Source organism: Amblyomma mixtum, chromosome 2 (assembly GCF_055824585.1).
Source record: "Amblyomma mixtum isolate Tamu chromosome 2, ASM5582458v1, whole genome shotgun sequence".
NCBI lineage: Eukaryota > Metazoa > Arthropoda > Arachnida > Ixodida > Ixodidae > Amblyomma > Amblyomma mixtum.
This window is the reverse complement of record NC_143013.1, coordinates 105,124,872-105,138,820: the sequence shown is the minus strand read 5'-3', so window position 1 is coordinate 105,138,820 and position 13,949 is coordinate 105,124,872. Positions and strand designations below refer to the sequence as shown.

General features: G+C 51.2%; 2 protein-coding genes, 5 non-coding genes and 1 pseudogene across 7 annotated transcripts; all 8 read left to right on the top strand.

The window, feature by feature from the left end:
- Positions 1-82, top strand: TRNAS-AGA (transfer RNA serine (anticodon AGA)). The gene has a single exon. It is a non-coding gene; the product is annotated as a tRNA-Ser (tRNA).
- A 73-nt stretch (positions 83-155) lies between these two features.
- Positions 156-237, top strand: TRNAS-AGA (transfer RNA serine (anticodon AGA)). Its single transcript has one exon. It is a non-coding gene; the product is annotated as a tRNA-Ser (tRNA).
- Positions 238-368: 131 nt separating this feature from the next.
- Positions 369-1,592, top strand: LOC149360403 (uncharacterized). The gene has a single exon (XM_089575312.1). The coding sequence runs from the start codon at positions 369-371 to the stop codon at positions 1,590-1,592; it is 1,224 nt and encodes a 407-aa protein (XP_089431438.1).
- A 4,336-nt stretch (positions 1,593-5,928) lies between these two features.
- Positions 5,929-6,010, top strand: TRNAS-AGA (transfer RNA serine (anticodon AGA)). The gene has a single exon. It is a non-coding gene; the product is annotated as a tRNA-Ser (tRNA).
- Positions 6,011-6,083: 73 nt separating this feature from the next.
- On the top strand, positions 6,084-6,165 carry TRNAS-AGA (transfer RNA serine (anticodon AGA)). The gene has a single exon. It is a non-coding gene; the product is annotated as a tRNA-Ser (tRNA).
- A 73-nt stretch (positions 6,166-6,238) lies between these two features.
- TRNAS-AGA (transfer RNA serine (anticodon AGA)) lies at positions 6,239-6,320 on the top strand. The gene has a single exon. It is a non-coding gene; the product is annotated as a tRNA-Ser (tRNA).
- A 129-nt stretch (positions 6,321-6,449) lies between these two features.
- LOC149360399 (uncharacterized) lies at positions 6,450-7,632 on the top strand (annotated as a pseudogene).
- Positions 7,633-10,324: 2,692 nt separating this feature from the next.
- On the top strand, positions 10,325-11,272 carry LOC149360398 (uncharacterized). The gene has a single exon (XM_089575311.1). It carries the CDS (start codon positions 10,325-10,327, stop codon positions 11,270-11,272), a length of 948 nt encoding a protein of 315 aa, XP_089431437.1.
- The last annotated feature ends 2,677 nt before the right edge of the window (positions 11,273-13,949 follow it).

The window sequence follows — 13,949 nt, the reverse complement described above, 5'->3', positions numbered from 1 at the left end:
AAAGTCGTGGCCGAGTGGTTAAGGCGATGGACTAGAAACCCATTGGGGTCTCCCCGCACAGGTTCGAATCCTGTCGACTGCGCTGATCTTTTTCTTTTAACGACTTACTCAGCGCGAGCCGGCAGCCGCTCCCCTCGCCGCTGGCGCCGCACTGAGCAGTCGTGGCCGAGTGGTTAAGGCGATGGACTAGAAATCCATTGGGGTCTCCCCGCACAGGTTCGAATCCTGTCGACTGCGCTGATCTTTTTCTTTTAACGACTTACTCGGCGCGAGCCGGCAGCCGCTCCCCTCGCCGCTGCCGCCGCACTGAGCAGTCGTGGCCGAGTGGATTCCACTTCCGGCCGCGATAGCGAACGGACGCGTGTGAAATGGGCTCCGTTGGAGCGGTATCAGCGGCCGTGTCCGGCCGCGGTAACAGGTGTTCTTCTGCATCGGATGATGAGTATCGTGTTGTTTTGCCTAGTCTGCCTTCAGGGCGTTTGGTTTTGAATACCGTTTTTATGCATGCGGACGTGAGAGCACGGCCCTACCGAGTAGAAGACTTCAGGGATACGCTGGTGAATTTGAATTTGCTCCCCGAGGTTACGGCCTTGGGGGCGTATCAAATGAATCACGTGTGGGCAGTTACCTTCAAGTGTGACGCAGGTGTGCAGAGACTGCTCGCCAACAACGAAGTGCGAGTGAAGAACCACCGCTGCGTTCTCATCGACCCGTCTCACCAGGACCTACGGTTGAAACTGCACTGGCTGCTGCCCGCCGTCCCCGACGACGACGTGCGGGCGGCTTTGCTAGTGTACGGAAAAGCGACAGATGTGGTCAAGGAGCGTTGGAGAGTCAATGGTGTGTCTGACAAGAGCTCGACGACCCGGACCGTGACTTTGAAGCTCAAGGCCGGTGTGAAGCCGGAAGATATACCGCATCAGCTTAGGATTGCTGGTGAGCTGGCCCTTGTCGTGGTGCCGGGCAGGGCACCCCTCTGCTTGCGATGCCAGAGCACAGGCCACATACGTCGTGACTGCAAGGTACCACGCTGTGTGCTATGTCGTCGCTTTGGCCACGACGAGACCGAGTGCGTGCGTACCTACGCCAGCGTCGCAGGGCCTGTGAGGAGTGACTATAACTCGGAGCTCCTAATGGATGAAGCTGATGCTGAAGCAGCAGCCAAGGCGGGGTCAGAAGACAAAGCTACGGCTGGAAATGAGCCGGCTGAGCAAGCCTCGGGCGACTCAGTACGCCAAGACCCTCCGAACCTCGAAGAAAATGGCACACCTGCGAGAACAGAAGACCCATCGATGGCGAGGTTGGTCCAGGACGTGAAGATAAACGCGACATCGTTTGGAAGCGCCAGCGAGGGTGAGCAGAACATGGACACATCAAACGAGGGCACCGCCGCCGCGGCGACTAAACGCTCGCACGAAGTAGTCGAGGAAGATGACACAACTTCTGGCCCGCCTGTCAACGGAGAGCCACCGTCAAAAGCAGCTCCCGTGCGTCGGTCGACGTTGCGACCTCGGCCGAACATTCCTCCAGACCGGAGGAGGACGACGAGGGCGACGACGCCGCCGCCGACGCCGCCGCCGGCGGCCTCGTAGTTGTAAGTTTTGTGACTGGATGAGCGCTTGTTCTGGCGCTGAGGATGCTTCTTGTCAACGGTAAGCACCATTCTCTTGGTCTCCTTCCATACTACAATGGCGCTGCCAGATAGAGCTTTGCGATTCGCCACAATCAATTTCCGAGGGCTATGTGCGAGGAGGAGGCAACGGCAGTTATATAGGTTGGCAACGGAAAAAGATTTAGATATTATTGCCGTACAAGAGACAAAAATTGAAGATGTTGAGACCGAGAGTATGGTGCTGCCTTTCATGTCACATTACTACGCGTGTGTGAGCCATGCGGTTCGGAGATCCGCAGGCTGTGTTCTTTTTGTGCGCCAACATTTGGGGCTTGAGGTGCAGGCCGTACGGTCGGACATTGCAGGACGTATGGTTCTTTGCGATTTTAGTTTCGGTTCAGTGCTGTGGCGGGTGATATGCTTGTATGCTCCTAATGTACTCGAGGAAAGACGACAGATGTTTGAGGGACTCAAAAATTATTGCGATGACGATTGGAAACTAGTACTGATGGGAGACTTTAATTGTGTTTTAGCGGCGCGAGATAAAGCGAACGATACACCGTACAGAGACGCCAGCACGGCAGAACTTCGAAGCTTAATCGATGAATTTGGGCTCGAAGACGTAGCGGAATGCTTGGAAGACGACCACTGCGTTCGCCTTACGCCTTTCCAAGGAGCCAGTCACGCCCGGCTCGATAGAATGTACGTTTCGGCCGAATTGACAGCGCTTTGCCGAGAGTACCATGTGCAGTCTGTGTCATTCAGCGACCACTGTCTCGTCTGGTTTGATATTAAGAACAAGAAAGAAAGTAAAAACAAATTCACATGGGAGTTATGGAAGTTCAAGGCGAAGATTTTGGATGACGACGTTTTCAAGGAACAAGTGTCAAGTATGCTTGAAGAAATTAAGGATGATACAGCCACAGTGGTTTGCGAACAATGGGAGACTTTCAAGCAAAAAACTAAACTGAAAGCGTTGGAACGAGCTAGCGCTATAAAGTACGAGAATGATAAGTATGAGACGAACTTACGAAAGAGCCTGCAAATGCTAATAAATCAAGAAAACTCAGCTCCCGGCACGTTCAAGGCTGACATCTGTTCGCTCAAGCATCAGCTCGAACAGTTTGATATCGACCGATACCGCGGTGCGCTTGTACGAGCCAGAGCCGATAAAGAGATAACCGGTGAGGCACCAACTAAAAGAGCACTGGCAAGGGAAAGAAAATGGGCCCGCAAGAATGCGATTTTCGAAGTTGAACAAGACGGCATTATTTTGAACGAACAGAACGACATCGAAAACGCTTTCACCCTGTTTTACAAAGGTCTATTTGCGCGTAGAGCGGTAGACTTAGAAATCTTCAGGACAGAATTCCTGGCTTTAATGCCTAGGATTAATGACAACTCAAAAGAGGTGTTAGAGCACCCGATTACTGTCGCTGAAATAGAGTTGGCTATCGATGACTTAAAACGAGGGAGGTCACCAGGACCAGATGGATTAGGCGCTGAATTCTACAAGACTTTCAAGAATGAATTAGGCCCTATAATAGCCGACCTTTTAGAAGACGAATATGAACGGAAGCGCCTACCGCCTTCTTTCCTGGCCACACATACAGTTCTCATCCCCAAAACAGAGGATCGAATCGCTTTAAGGCAAGTTAAGTCCTATCGTCCAATCAGCTTAACGAACGTCGACTACAAAATCTATATGAAAGTACTGGCTAAAAGACTTCAAACGGTTATAAAAGAGATTGTTGGACCGCACCAGACTTGCGGTATAAGGGATCGGTCAATATTCACTAACATTCACACGGCGAGATGCGTGCTGGAGTGCTGCGATGCACTAAACATGAACGTCGCAATGCTCCAGCTCGATTTGGAGAAAGCGTTCGATCGTGTACCACATGAAATCTTGTTTACACTTTTGCAACACGTCAACGTGGGAGCAGTTATCACAGAGGGTGTCGCAATGGCTTACAGGGGATGCAGAACGCGCCTAGTAATCAACAAATCGGTAGGAGCACCCATCGAGGTCCAACGATCCGTGCGACAGGGCTGCCCCCTCTCACCATTACTTTTTGCGTTATATATCGAACCCTTCTGCCTTAGCATAATAGACACCAGCTACGTAAAAGGCTTTAAATTACAACTAACCGAAGTGAAACTGTTGGCATACGCGGATGATGTGGCGGTTTTCTGCGTTGACCATGAGAGCATCTTGAAAACGGTGGAAATTGTTAAGCGTTTCTGTGATGCCAGCGGCAGCGCTGTTAACTGGGCCAAGTGCCTTGGATTCTGGCATGGTTCTTGGGCGACGAAACCAGGCACTTTCGCCAACATGCAATGGGCTGATACACCAGCGAGGTACCTAGGCGCTCCTTTAGAGTTTTACCGCGACAGTGAGCCCTACTGGCGGAGCCAAGTTGCAGAAGTGCGTGAAAGAACGGAGAAGGTTAAAGGAGGGGACTTGTCTATGTTTGCGCGCAGCACTGTGTGCAATGTGTTTTTTGTTACCAAACTGTGGTATGTGCTAAGTGTTTTGCACTGCTCACGCGCCAATGTGCAAAAGTTGCACCGTGTATTGGCCATCTTTGTGTGGGGGGTCAGTATGGGAGAGAACAAGCCGTACCAACCTCTTCCGGAGAGTTAGTCAAGGAGGTCTGGGCTTGTCGCATTTATTCCTGAGGCAAGTGGTCAACCGTTTTTGTTTCCTTCGAGATGTGAAGGACCCGTTTTTGCGTACTGTAGTACAGATCAGATTGAGCAGACTTTTGCCGGATTTTGTGGTATCTACCGAGTGTATACCAGGAGGTGTTTTTGGCTTTCTGAAGGAGGTTGCGGTTTCCTGTAACTTCCTGCGCGCACGATTTTCCTACCAATATCTTGCAGGAGTAAAACGGAAACAGCTATACAAGGACCTTGCAGACCTGGTTTTCCCTGTGCCACTCTATCGAACTATGTACAGCACCCATCCAGGCAGCGATGTTTTAAAGCGTGTGAAGCGAATGTATGTAGCTCCGGGAGCCAAGTCATTTTTCTTCAGGTTGCACACCGGAACGTTAGAGGTAAAAACTTGGATGGCAGAGAAAGGATTGTACGTTCCATGGGGTGACCACTGCTTTTTATGCAAAAAGCCAGAAACTATTGAACATGTTTTCTTGGACTGCTGGGAGGAGTGTTCTTTTGGGACATTCTTCAAAGAACACTGGAAGAAGATCTGCCCCTTGACCCCCGGGGAATTCGTTTCCTAACAGTGCAAAATGAAGAAGGTGTACCGTTTGACGCAGTAATGCTCATTGGATTGCACTGTATTTGGAAGGCCTGCATGGCGGCCCGACATGCTGACATCGATGCAAAGCCGGCGCAGGAGTACTTTAGTGAATCTGTAGGCAGATTCTTGGAAACCTACAAAACTCTGAAACAAGTGCCTGAATGGGTACCGAGAATTGAGCCTCTTGTACATATGAAACGCTTTTAGCGCCTTATGTCAGCCAAGGTTTGGTTGATGGTTTTAGCCCATACCGACGCCATGTACCATGTCCTTAAGTTTGTGTATACTGCTCTTGTTTTCTTGTGATGTATGCGTCTGAGCAGGCAATAAAAAAATTACCGACGATTACGTTACTTCCTAATGCGAAATTTGAGCGCAGCAAATAAGCTGTTTCACCTTTTCGATAGATTGAGGCAAAGAAATCGAGCAACACATGTATGCGCTATCACAGAATTTTTTTTTTAGCAGACGGAGGACTTCCATCGGTCGTCTCGCTCATGGCTCAGAAAGAACTGGCAGATAATTTCGCAGTGGCGAACGGCAGCGGCAATTTCGGCTCGGGCGGTGCACATATACAGATCCGCCGCCACCGATCTGGCTCTCTGATTGCCACCGCACAGGGCGAACGGCAGCGGCAATTTCGGCTCGGGCGGTGCACATATACAGATCCGCCGCCACCGATCTGGCTCTCTGATTGCCACCGCACAGGGGTTGCATTGGAGGAGGAGCGAAGAAAGGAATTAAGTTCGAGCCGGCGCTTTGACAACCGGAGACTCGCAGGAAGAGGGGGGAGGGGGCGGCGTGTACACCCAGCGGCAAACGATGGGGGCAGAAGCGCGCGCAGCAAGCGGACAACACGATAAAGGGAGAGGGAAGAGATAGCAGCGACTGACTGATGCCGCTGACGCCGATAGTGAGTCAACCCCAGCTGCGGATGAAAGGGGGGCAGAGCTGGTTACGAGGCCGACGACGACGACAACGCCGACGACGACGACGACGCGAAACCCAGGAACGGACGCCAAAGAGCTGCGCTCTAAAAGAATCTAGTGACTATCTGGCCGAGTGGTTAAGGCGATGGACTAGAAATCCATTGGGGTCTCCCCGCACAGGTTCGAATCCTGTCGACTGCGCTGATCTTTTTCTTTTAACGACTTACTCGGCGCGAGCCGGCAGCCGCTCCCCTCGCCGCTGCCGCCGCACTGAGCAGTCGTGGCCGAGTGGTTAAGGCGATGGACTAGAAATCCATTGGGGTCTCCCCGCACAGGTTCGAATCCTGTCGACTGCGCTGATCTTTTTCTTTTAACGACTTACTCGGCGCAAGCAGGCAGCCGCTCCCCTCGCCGCTGCCGCCGCACTGAGCAGTCGTGGCCGAGTGGTTAAGGCGATGGACTAGAAATTCATTGGGGTGTCCCCGCACAGGTTCGAATCCTGTCGACTGCGCTGATCTTTTTCTTTTAACGACTTACTCGGCGCGAGCCGGCAGGCGCTCCCCTCGCCGCTGCCGCCGCACTGAGCAGTCGTATCCGAGTGGGGATTCTGTTTCCGGCCACGCCAGTGAACGGACGCAGGATGCAGGGCTCCGCAGGAGCGGCTTCAGCGGCCGTCTGGCCGCGGTAACAGGACTATGGAACAGGAAAACGACTATCAGGTTGTACTGCCGAGTCTCCCAACAGGGCGTTTTGTTTTAAATACAGTTTTTTTTGCACGCGGATATTAGGGCCCGCCCGTACCGGGTGGAAGATTTCCGTGACGCGTTGGCTCAGCATTCACTGCTCCCGGACGTTATCGCCTTGGGAGCGTATCGCATGAGCCACGTTTGGGCCATCACATTGAAGGATGCGGACGCAGTGAAGAAGATTGCAGGCGTCGGTGAGCTGCTTGTGAAGAAACGCCGGTGCCTGGTGATTGACCCGGCAAACCAAGATGTGCGCCTCAAGCTTCACTGGCTGCTGCATTGCGTGCCGGAGGAGGACGTGCGGGTCGCACTTGCGCCGTATGGAAAGGTGTCCGAAGTTACCCGGAAGCGCTGGCGCGTGCACGGCGTGTCAGAGAAGGGCTCTACCACCAGGATTGTCACGCTGAAGTTGAAAGCTGGCGTCAAACTTGACGACTTGCCGCACCAACTGAATGTCGGTGGTGAGTTGGCCCTCGTCGTGGTTCCAGGAAGGCCTCCGTTGTGTCTTCGTTGCCGAAGTACGGGGCACATTCGTCGGGAGTGTAAGGTCCCGCGGTGCGGAACCTGCCGACGTTCTGGCCACGAAGACAGTCAGTGCTCCCGTTCTTACGCGAGCATCGCCGGTCCTGGAAGCAGTGAAGATGCTTCGGAGCACCTGATGGATGAGGCGGACGCGGAAGAGGCTGCGAAAAGAACGGCGCAACCAGCGAGAAAAGATGGGCCTACGTTGACGCCTCTCGTAAAGAAGACGGCGTCCGTCACCGCAGCGGCTACTCCACAAGTAGAGCAGGAGCCCCGGCAAGGTGGAGGTGATAGAACGGTGGACACGCCACCACAAACTCTCCAAGCCCCAGCAGCGTGGAGTCGCTCAACGCCGACACCATGGAAGTCAGCGATGATGTGGCTGTCTTAACCGCTGCGAAACGGTCCCACGAGGCAAGCGTCGGCGACAAGCCGCAGGCCGTAGCTGGCAGCGACGAGCCACCATCAAAAACAACGGGGACCCGACGTCCGTCCTTCAAGCCGCGCCCGAACGTTGAGGCTGCGACACGGCAGGCGGAAAAACCGCCTCCGTAGTTTTGTTGTGTTTCGTTGGCAGGAGTGTTGGTTGTGCGTCGTCCGACGTAGTGTGCTCTCACCTGGAACTCTGCTGCGTTTGTGTGCGCGGATTATGGAAGCTGCTGCGGGGAATGGGCTTATAGTGCCTCCAGACGCATCGTTGGGAGGCCGCACATGCGTGCAAGCGCAGCGGAACAAGGAGAGCCACACGCACGACTGAGGAGGTAGGCGCCATATGGAGCTGATTGCATTGTTTTGATTAATCGCATGGCTATTAAACCAGAAGCCCCATTGCGTGTCGCAACTTTGAATGTCAGAGGGCTGGGAGCACGAAGGCGGCAATGTCAGCTTAATCGCTTGATGCTTGATAATGACCTAGACTTAACAGCTGTGCAAGAGTCAAAGATAGACTCTCAAGACCAGACCGACCGCATGGTGTCATCTTTCCGCGCAAACTTCGATGTGTGTGTGTGTCATTCTGTCGGTGCATCAGGTGGATGCCTTCTTTTTATTCGTAATGCACTAGGTATAAGTGTAGAGTCTGTACTTGCATGTGAAAGTGGTCGTCTCTTGGTTGTCGAGTTTTCTTTCTCAAATTTATTTTGGCGCGCAGTTTGCGTTTATGCCCCCAATGTTGAAAGTGATCGTCAGTTGTTTTTTTCTTCCATTGAGCCTTACTTGAGTTGTGACAAGGTTTTGATCCTAATGGGAGACTTCAACTGTGTGTGTGCTGCTTCTGACCGCGTAAAGTGTAGACCAGTGAAGGACAAAAGTGCGGAACTATTGAATGCCTTCGTGCACGACTATTCTTTGGAAGACATTGGAGATATGTTTTCAGCCGGAAACCTGCCTGAATACACGCATTTTCAGCGCGATAGTCATGCAAAATTGGATAGGTTGTATGTATAGGTTGATATCGTGCCGCTCTGCACTGGATACGCCGTAAAACCAGCGTCGTTTTGTGATCACTGCCTTGTGAGTGCGACTTTTGGAATGAAAGAAAGAAAATCACGCTTTAACTGGCATCTGTGGAAGCTGAACAAAAATCTTTTAGAGGACGAAGAATTTGTCCAGGAAATTACAAAAGACTTTGACAGTGCGCTAGCTGCGCCTGTAGACAGCGTGTCAGTCGAATGGGAAAGTTTCAAAGAACGAGTGAAGATTAAAGCAATAGAAAGGAGTAGCGTAATTCAGTATCAACGGAAGGAAAGAGAAAAAGAACTTAACAGACAGCTCGAGTGCCTCTTGAGCATGGAAAGTAGTAAGCCAGGTTTTTTCACTAAACAAATAAAATACGTCAAATATCAGATCGAAAGAATCGATACTGACAGGTACAGAGCGGCGGTTGTACGCTCAAGGAACGATAGATTATGGGCAGGCGAAGCACCTACGAAGCGAGCGCTATCAGATGAAAAGCGCTGCGCTTGCCAGAAGGAAATCAGGCAAATAAGACACGAGTGGAACATTATAAACGACTCTAGAGGTATTCAGCGTGCTATTACGGAGCACTTTTCTGACCTTCTTAGTAATGAGCGCGAGCGCACTGAAGGATTTGAAGAGAATTTTTTACGACTGATGCCAATTCTAGAGGACGATGTTAAGGAGCGTCTTGAGCTGCCTATTACTTTGGAAGAAATTCAGGCGGCAATAGATGACCTTCCATCTGGGAAATCTCCTGGGCCAGATGGGCTGAATGCTGCCTTCTATAAATACTTTAAAAACCAAGCTGCTCAGTTTTTATTGAATGTCATAACTGAAGCCTATGATCGAAAAAAGGTCCCGACGTCGTTCACTACTTCACACATTGTACTTATTCCCAAATCTGATGACACAGAAAAACGAATGTTGGTGGGTTCCTATAGACCTATCAGTCTCACCAACGTTGATTACAAGGTATACATGAAGGTACTATCAAAAAGGCTGCAGAGCGTAATCGACAAGTTAGTTGGGCCACACCAGACCTGTGGCATCAGAGGACGCAGCATAGCCACAAATATACATGTGGCAAGAACAGTACAGGATGCGCTTGGAAGTCAGGTTGCTATGATACAGCTAGACTTGGCAAAAGCTTTCGATCGCGTTTCGCACGACATTCTTTTTGCATCCTAGAGCATTCAAACCTTGGTAGTGTAATCGTAGATGGGGTGAAAATGGCTTACGCAAACTGTACGGCGCGTATCATAGTTAATGGCGAACTCGCTGACAGCCTCATTGTCCGCTCGTCGGTGAGGCAAGGGTGCCCGCTCTCTCCGCTGCTTTTTGCAATGTACTTACCTTGAGCCGTTATGCCTGACCATTCTCAACAGTGATTATGTCACGGGTTTCAAGCTGCAATCCGCGCCAAACTCCTTGCATACGCGGACGACATAGCAGCCTTTTGCACGAACAGAGACAGCATTCTTGAAGTTCAGAGAGTTGTGGAAAAGTTCTGTGGTCAGACTGGATGTGAGGTCAACTGGGAGAAAAGCTCTGGATTTTGGCACGGTGATTGGGACGTTACACCGAATTCTTTTCACGACTGCAGTGGTCTCGCTTGCCAACGCGCTACCTCGGTGTGCCCCTGAACTGTTGTCGCGATCACAGCTCACACTGGAGTGAAGAGACGTCAAGGCCGAGAGAGAAAGCGGACGCGTGGCAAGGAAGGCAGCTGTCAATCTTTTCGCGCGCCTATGTCTGCAATGTGTTTCTGATCTCGAAGATATGGTATGTAATGAATGTGCTTCGTGCATCGAGAGCCGCTATTAAAAAAATTCACCGCGTGTTTGCTGTTTTTCTTTGGTCGTCGACCTGGGAGAAAACCAGGCGAACAAACCTGTTTCTTCCAGTCAAAAAAGGAGGCGTTGGACTGGTTCATTTGTTTTTGCGACAAGTTGTATCACGCTTTATTTTCCTGCGCGACCAAAATGACATCGTTTTGCGAACTGTGATGCAAGCACGGCTGCAAAGACTGCTCCCCAGAATCGTAGTGTCGTCCGGCGAAAGCATGTGTGGCGCTGTGACGGGATATTTGCGTGAGGTCGTGCTCTCTTACAAGTTGTTAGAAGTTCGATTTTCCCCGGACTACTTGTACAATGTATGCAAGAAAAAGCTGTACACAGACCTGGTTGACACCACGATGCCGATACCTTTGTACCGTGCGCCTTACCGTGGAGGCCCAGGGCAGGATATTTTAAAACGTGTGAAGAAGATGCCAGCTAGGCCGGCAGTGAAAACGTTCTTTTTCAAGTTGCACAGTAATACACTGCCCGTAAAAACTTGGCTTCATGAAAAAGGACTCTTTGTCCCTTGGACAACCGACTGCTTGTTATGTAAGAAGCCAGAAACTATCGAACACGTGTTTTTAGGTTGCTGGGACGCAGTATTTCATTGGGACGTCCTACAGAGAACTATTAAAAAAGAACTCCCACTGGACCCTTATGGCATCCGGTTTTTACCAGTAGATCACGCAGATGTACCTTATGACTTATTCATGCTCCTTGGCCTCCACAGCTTGTGGAAAACGCGAATGCAAGTAAGGCACGCGGATATCAATATTCTCAGTGTACGTGAAAACTTCATTGAAAGTGCTGTTTGCCTACGGGAATGTTTCCGGGAACAACCTGACCCACCTCATTGGGTAACACTTCTGGATGACTTGGTCAAGCTGAAGAAATTTTAACCTCACTAGCTTCAGCTGAAGTGCAGCAGAAGGGATATTTTAAATGAGCCTTTGTGTTGTGTCGTTTTCGGAAATAAAGAAAAAAAAGCTCTCCTCGCCGCTGCCGCCGCACTGAGCAGTAGTGGCCGAGCCAAGGTCTATTGAAATAGGTCGCGAAGCCGGAGCCCGAATGCGGTCCAGAACCAAGTGCTAGCGACATCAAATTAGGGGTGGAACTAAAGCGCCAAAATGAAATGAGTGGACAAACACGACTAGAAGAGGAAAATAATTGGGACATATTTTGTGTTTCAAAAGCATTCGAAAACAATTGCAGTGATTCCTTTTTAAAATGTTTTAGTTGTGTGCATTTTGTTAGAAAGTATAGCGCTTGCTTTGTAAAAATTTTTATGACAGCGTTCGCTCAGAGCAGCGGCAATGGCAGCGGGACGATGCCAAGGTTGACGGTGCTCTGATGTCATACCCTTGTCATATCTTTTGACCATTCTGCTAGCCCTACTTTTTCCTTGTTGCTTGTTGCTCGAGTTCTTGGTGTGCATCGTTCGTGTACAGTTTCCGCTTTTCCCTTTTGCCAGCGCTTCTGTGTAGTTTCGTTCGGTTGGGTGCGGTTCTGTCGCTTTTGCCCCAAAAGGGCATCGTCTGTGGCCATGGGGCCCCCGTACGCAAAAAAGAGGTGTGTGGTTGCACGATGTGCGAGCGATAACCTGTTTGGCGGCGTCACATTTCATCGCTTCAGCGCTACACCTGCGACATTCAGCGCGACACCTGAGGCGAGGACGAAGGAAAAAGGCACAACGAGAACTGACTACCTAAAAATAGCATTGGTGGTCGGCACTCGTCGTGTCTTCTTTCTTCGTTCTCGTGTCGGGTGTCGCGCTGTTGCGAGTAGCAACACCGACACGGCTCCCAACAAACACAAAACCTCCTCAGAAACTCCCAAAAAGGATGGAATGTCCCAGTCCCAGTACAGCATTTATCAAACGTTTCCAGACCATAGAGGCAAGACATAGAAACACAAGAAAAAAGGCAGTGCTCCCACTAAAGGTCTAGAAACGTTCTTTCGAGAGTTTTAAGCAGCAACAAAAAAGAATTAATGCATTTTGGTCCCAGAAAGGTAACTGGGTATAACGTTTTTGGGACCGATGGTTTTCAACAAGAAATAAAAATTGACAGCTCGCTCTCTTTTCTCTCTCCCTCGCGCCACAAGCTGCGGGGAGAGAAGGTTTTCCTCTTGCACTCGCCGTTTTGAGAGATGAAACGGCAGTTTCATTCGAACAGCCGAAGGAAACGGTAAACCCCGCATCTCTCTCGGCGCATGCGTTTCTCGCACGTGGGCCGTCGGCTCCATGCTGCAGGCAGGCGGCGGCGGTCTGCATTTTCATCGCGCCGCCGGCAGCGGCGGTCACCAGCTTTCACGTCTTCTAGCGTTTTCCCAGCTTGCGCCCAACTTCAACATTATGTGGTGGTCCCTTCAGGCGTCTCCGACTATCGGCACTCCTCGCTGCGCCGCTGTCTAGCAGAAGTGCAGTAATGGCCTCCCGTCGCTCGCCCGGCTTCCTCGCTGGACGGACGCCATTTTGCGCGCGCTTATTCGTGCTGCCCGAGACGTTCGAGCACAAGCCCCAGCGCGCGGCAGTTCTTGCTCTCGTCACTGCGCCAACTGGGCTGTCGTGGACTTCGTAGCTACGGATTCACGGAAGTTTTCCCGCGCACCTCGGCGTGCCCACACCATTCCTTTTGGAACAGATGCCGCGGCGGCGCATTGCATGTCCTTTGCTCAGCTCCACGGCCCTACTGATGCCGCTGTTCGAGGCGGCGTTCGCGGCAGCGGAGTTCGTGGCAATAGGTGACTCCTCGCACACACCCTGCATTCCTCAGCGCCTCCGACGACTGCAGCACGTTGGTGGTGGCAGCGTGGCCGTCTACTACGGTCTGAGGCGGGAAGGACCTTCGGAGGCCCACCACTCTCTTTCTGCGAGTGACCATGGATTAGCCTGCTCTACTTCGCCACCGTGCAGCCATCCTGCCGCAGCGGTATAGTTTGTGCAGTGTTCGCGTGGTTATATTGACTCTCTCCCACTGGATTAATCGTGCCTTGATCTCGACTCCCAAGCTGGACTGTGCCGCATGCGCGGTCTGCCGCACCATGGATGCAGCGCGCCACCGCACGTACCTGAGCACGTTCACCTTCCCGCCTGGCTCCAAGCAGTCTTATCCCCACACTTAGTCACAAGAAAATAAAACTCCCAGGATCGTTACGAGCATGGTGTTATTCTAACACCATGGTTACGAGGGTGTAACGCGTATGTTTGAGCGCTCGCTGTGCTGTGAGAAGGCGCAGGACAGAAGCTTGCGTTTAATTTATGGTTTCAGCTGTTGCAGCCTTGTATTTCATCCCTGGGTTTCCGTAGGCAACGTCGTCAAGGTATGTTGGTTTATTTTAATTTATTTATTTATTTATTTATTTAAGCATACTGCAGGCCCTTTTCGCACTTTTTTTATTTTCGCCTAGTAGAACTAATATTTTTTTTCTGTTTTGATAACACGTCGCTGAAGCTTGCACCGATCTCTAATCGTGAGGGGGGTTTAACTTGAAGAAAATCCGTGACCTGAAACTGCGTGTCTGCAGCGTACGCCCATCTCGTCTTTTCTTTTGTGACGCAAGTTGCTCTTTACATAC

Bases quoted from the DNA above. Each gene is read 5' to 3' on its own strand.
- LOC149360403 (XM_089575312.1), top strand. From the start codon at position 369: ATGGGCTCCGTTGGAGCGGTATCAGCGGCCGTGTCCGGCCGCGGTAAC.
- LOC149360398 (XM_089575311.1), top strand. From the start codon at position 10,325: ATGAATGTGCTTCGTGCATCGAGAGCCGCTATTAAAAAAATTCACCGC.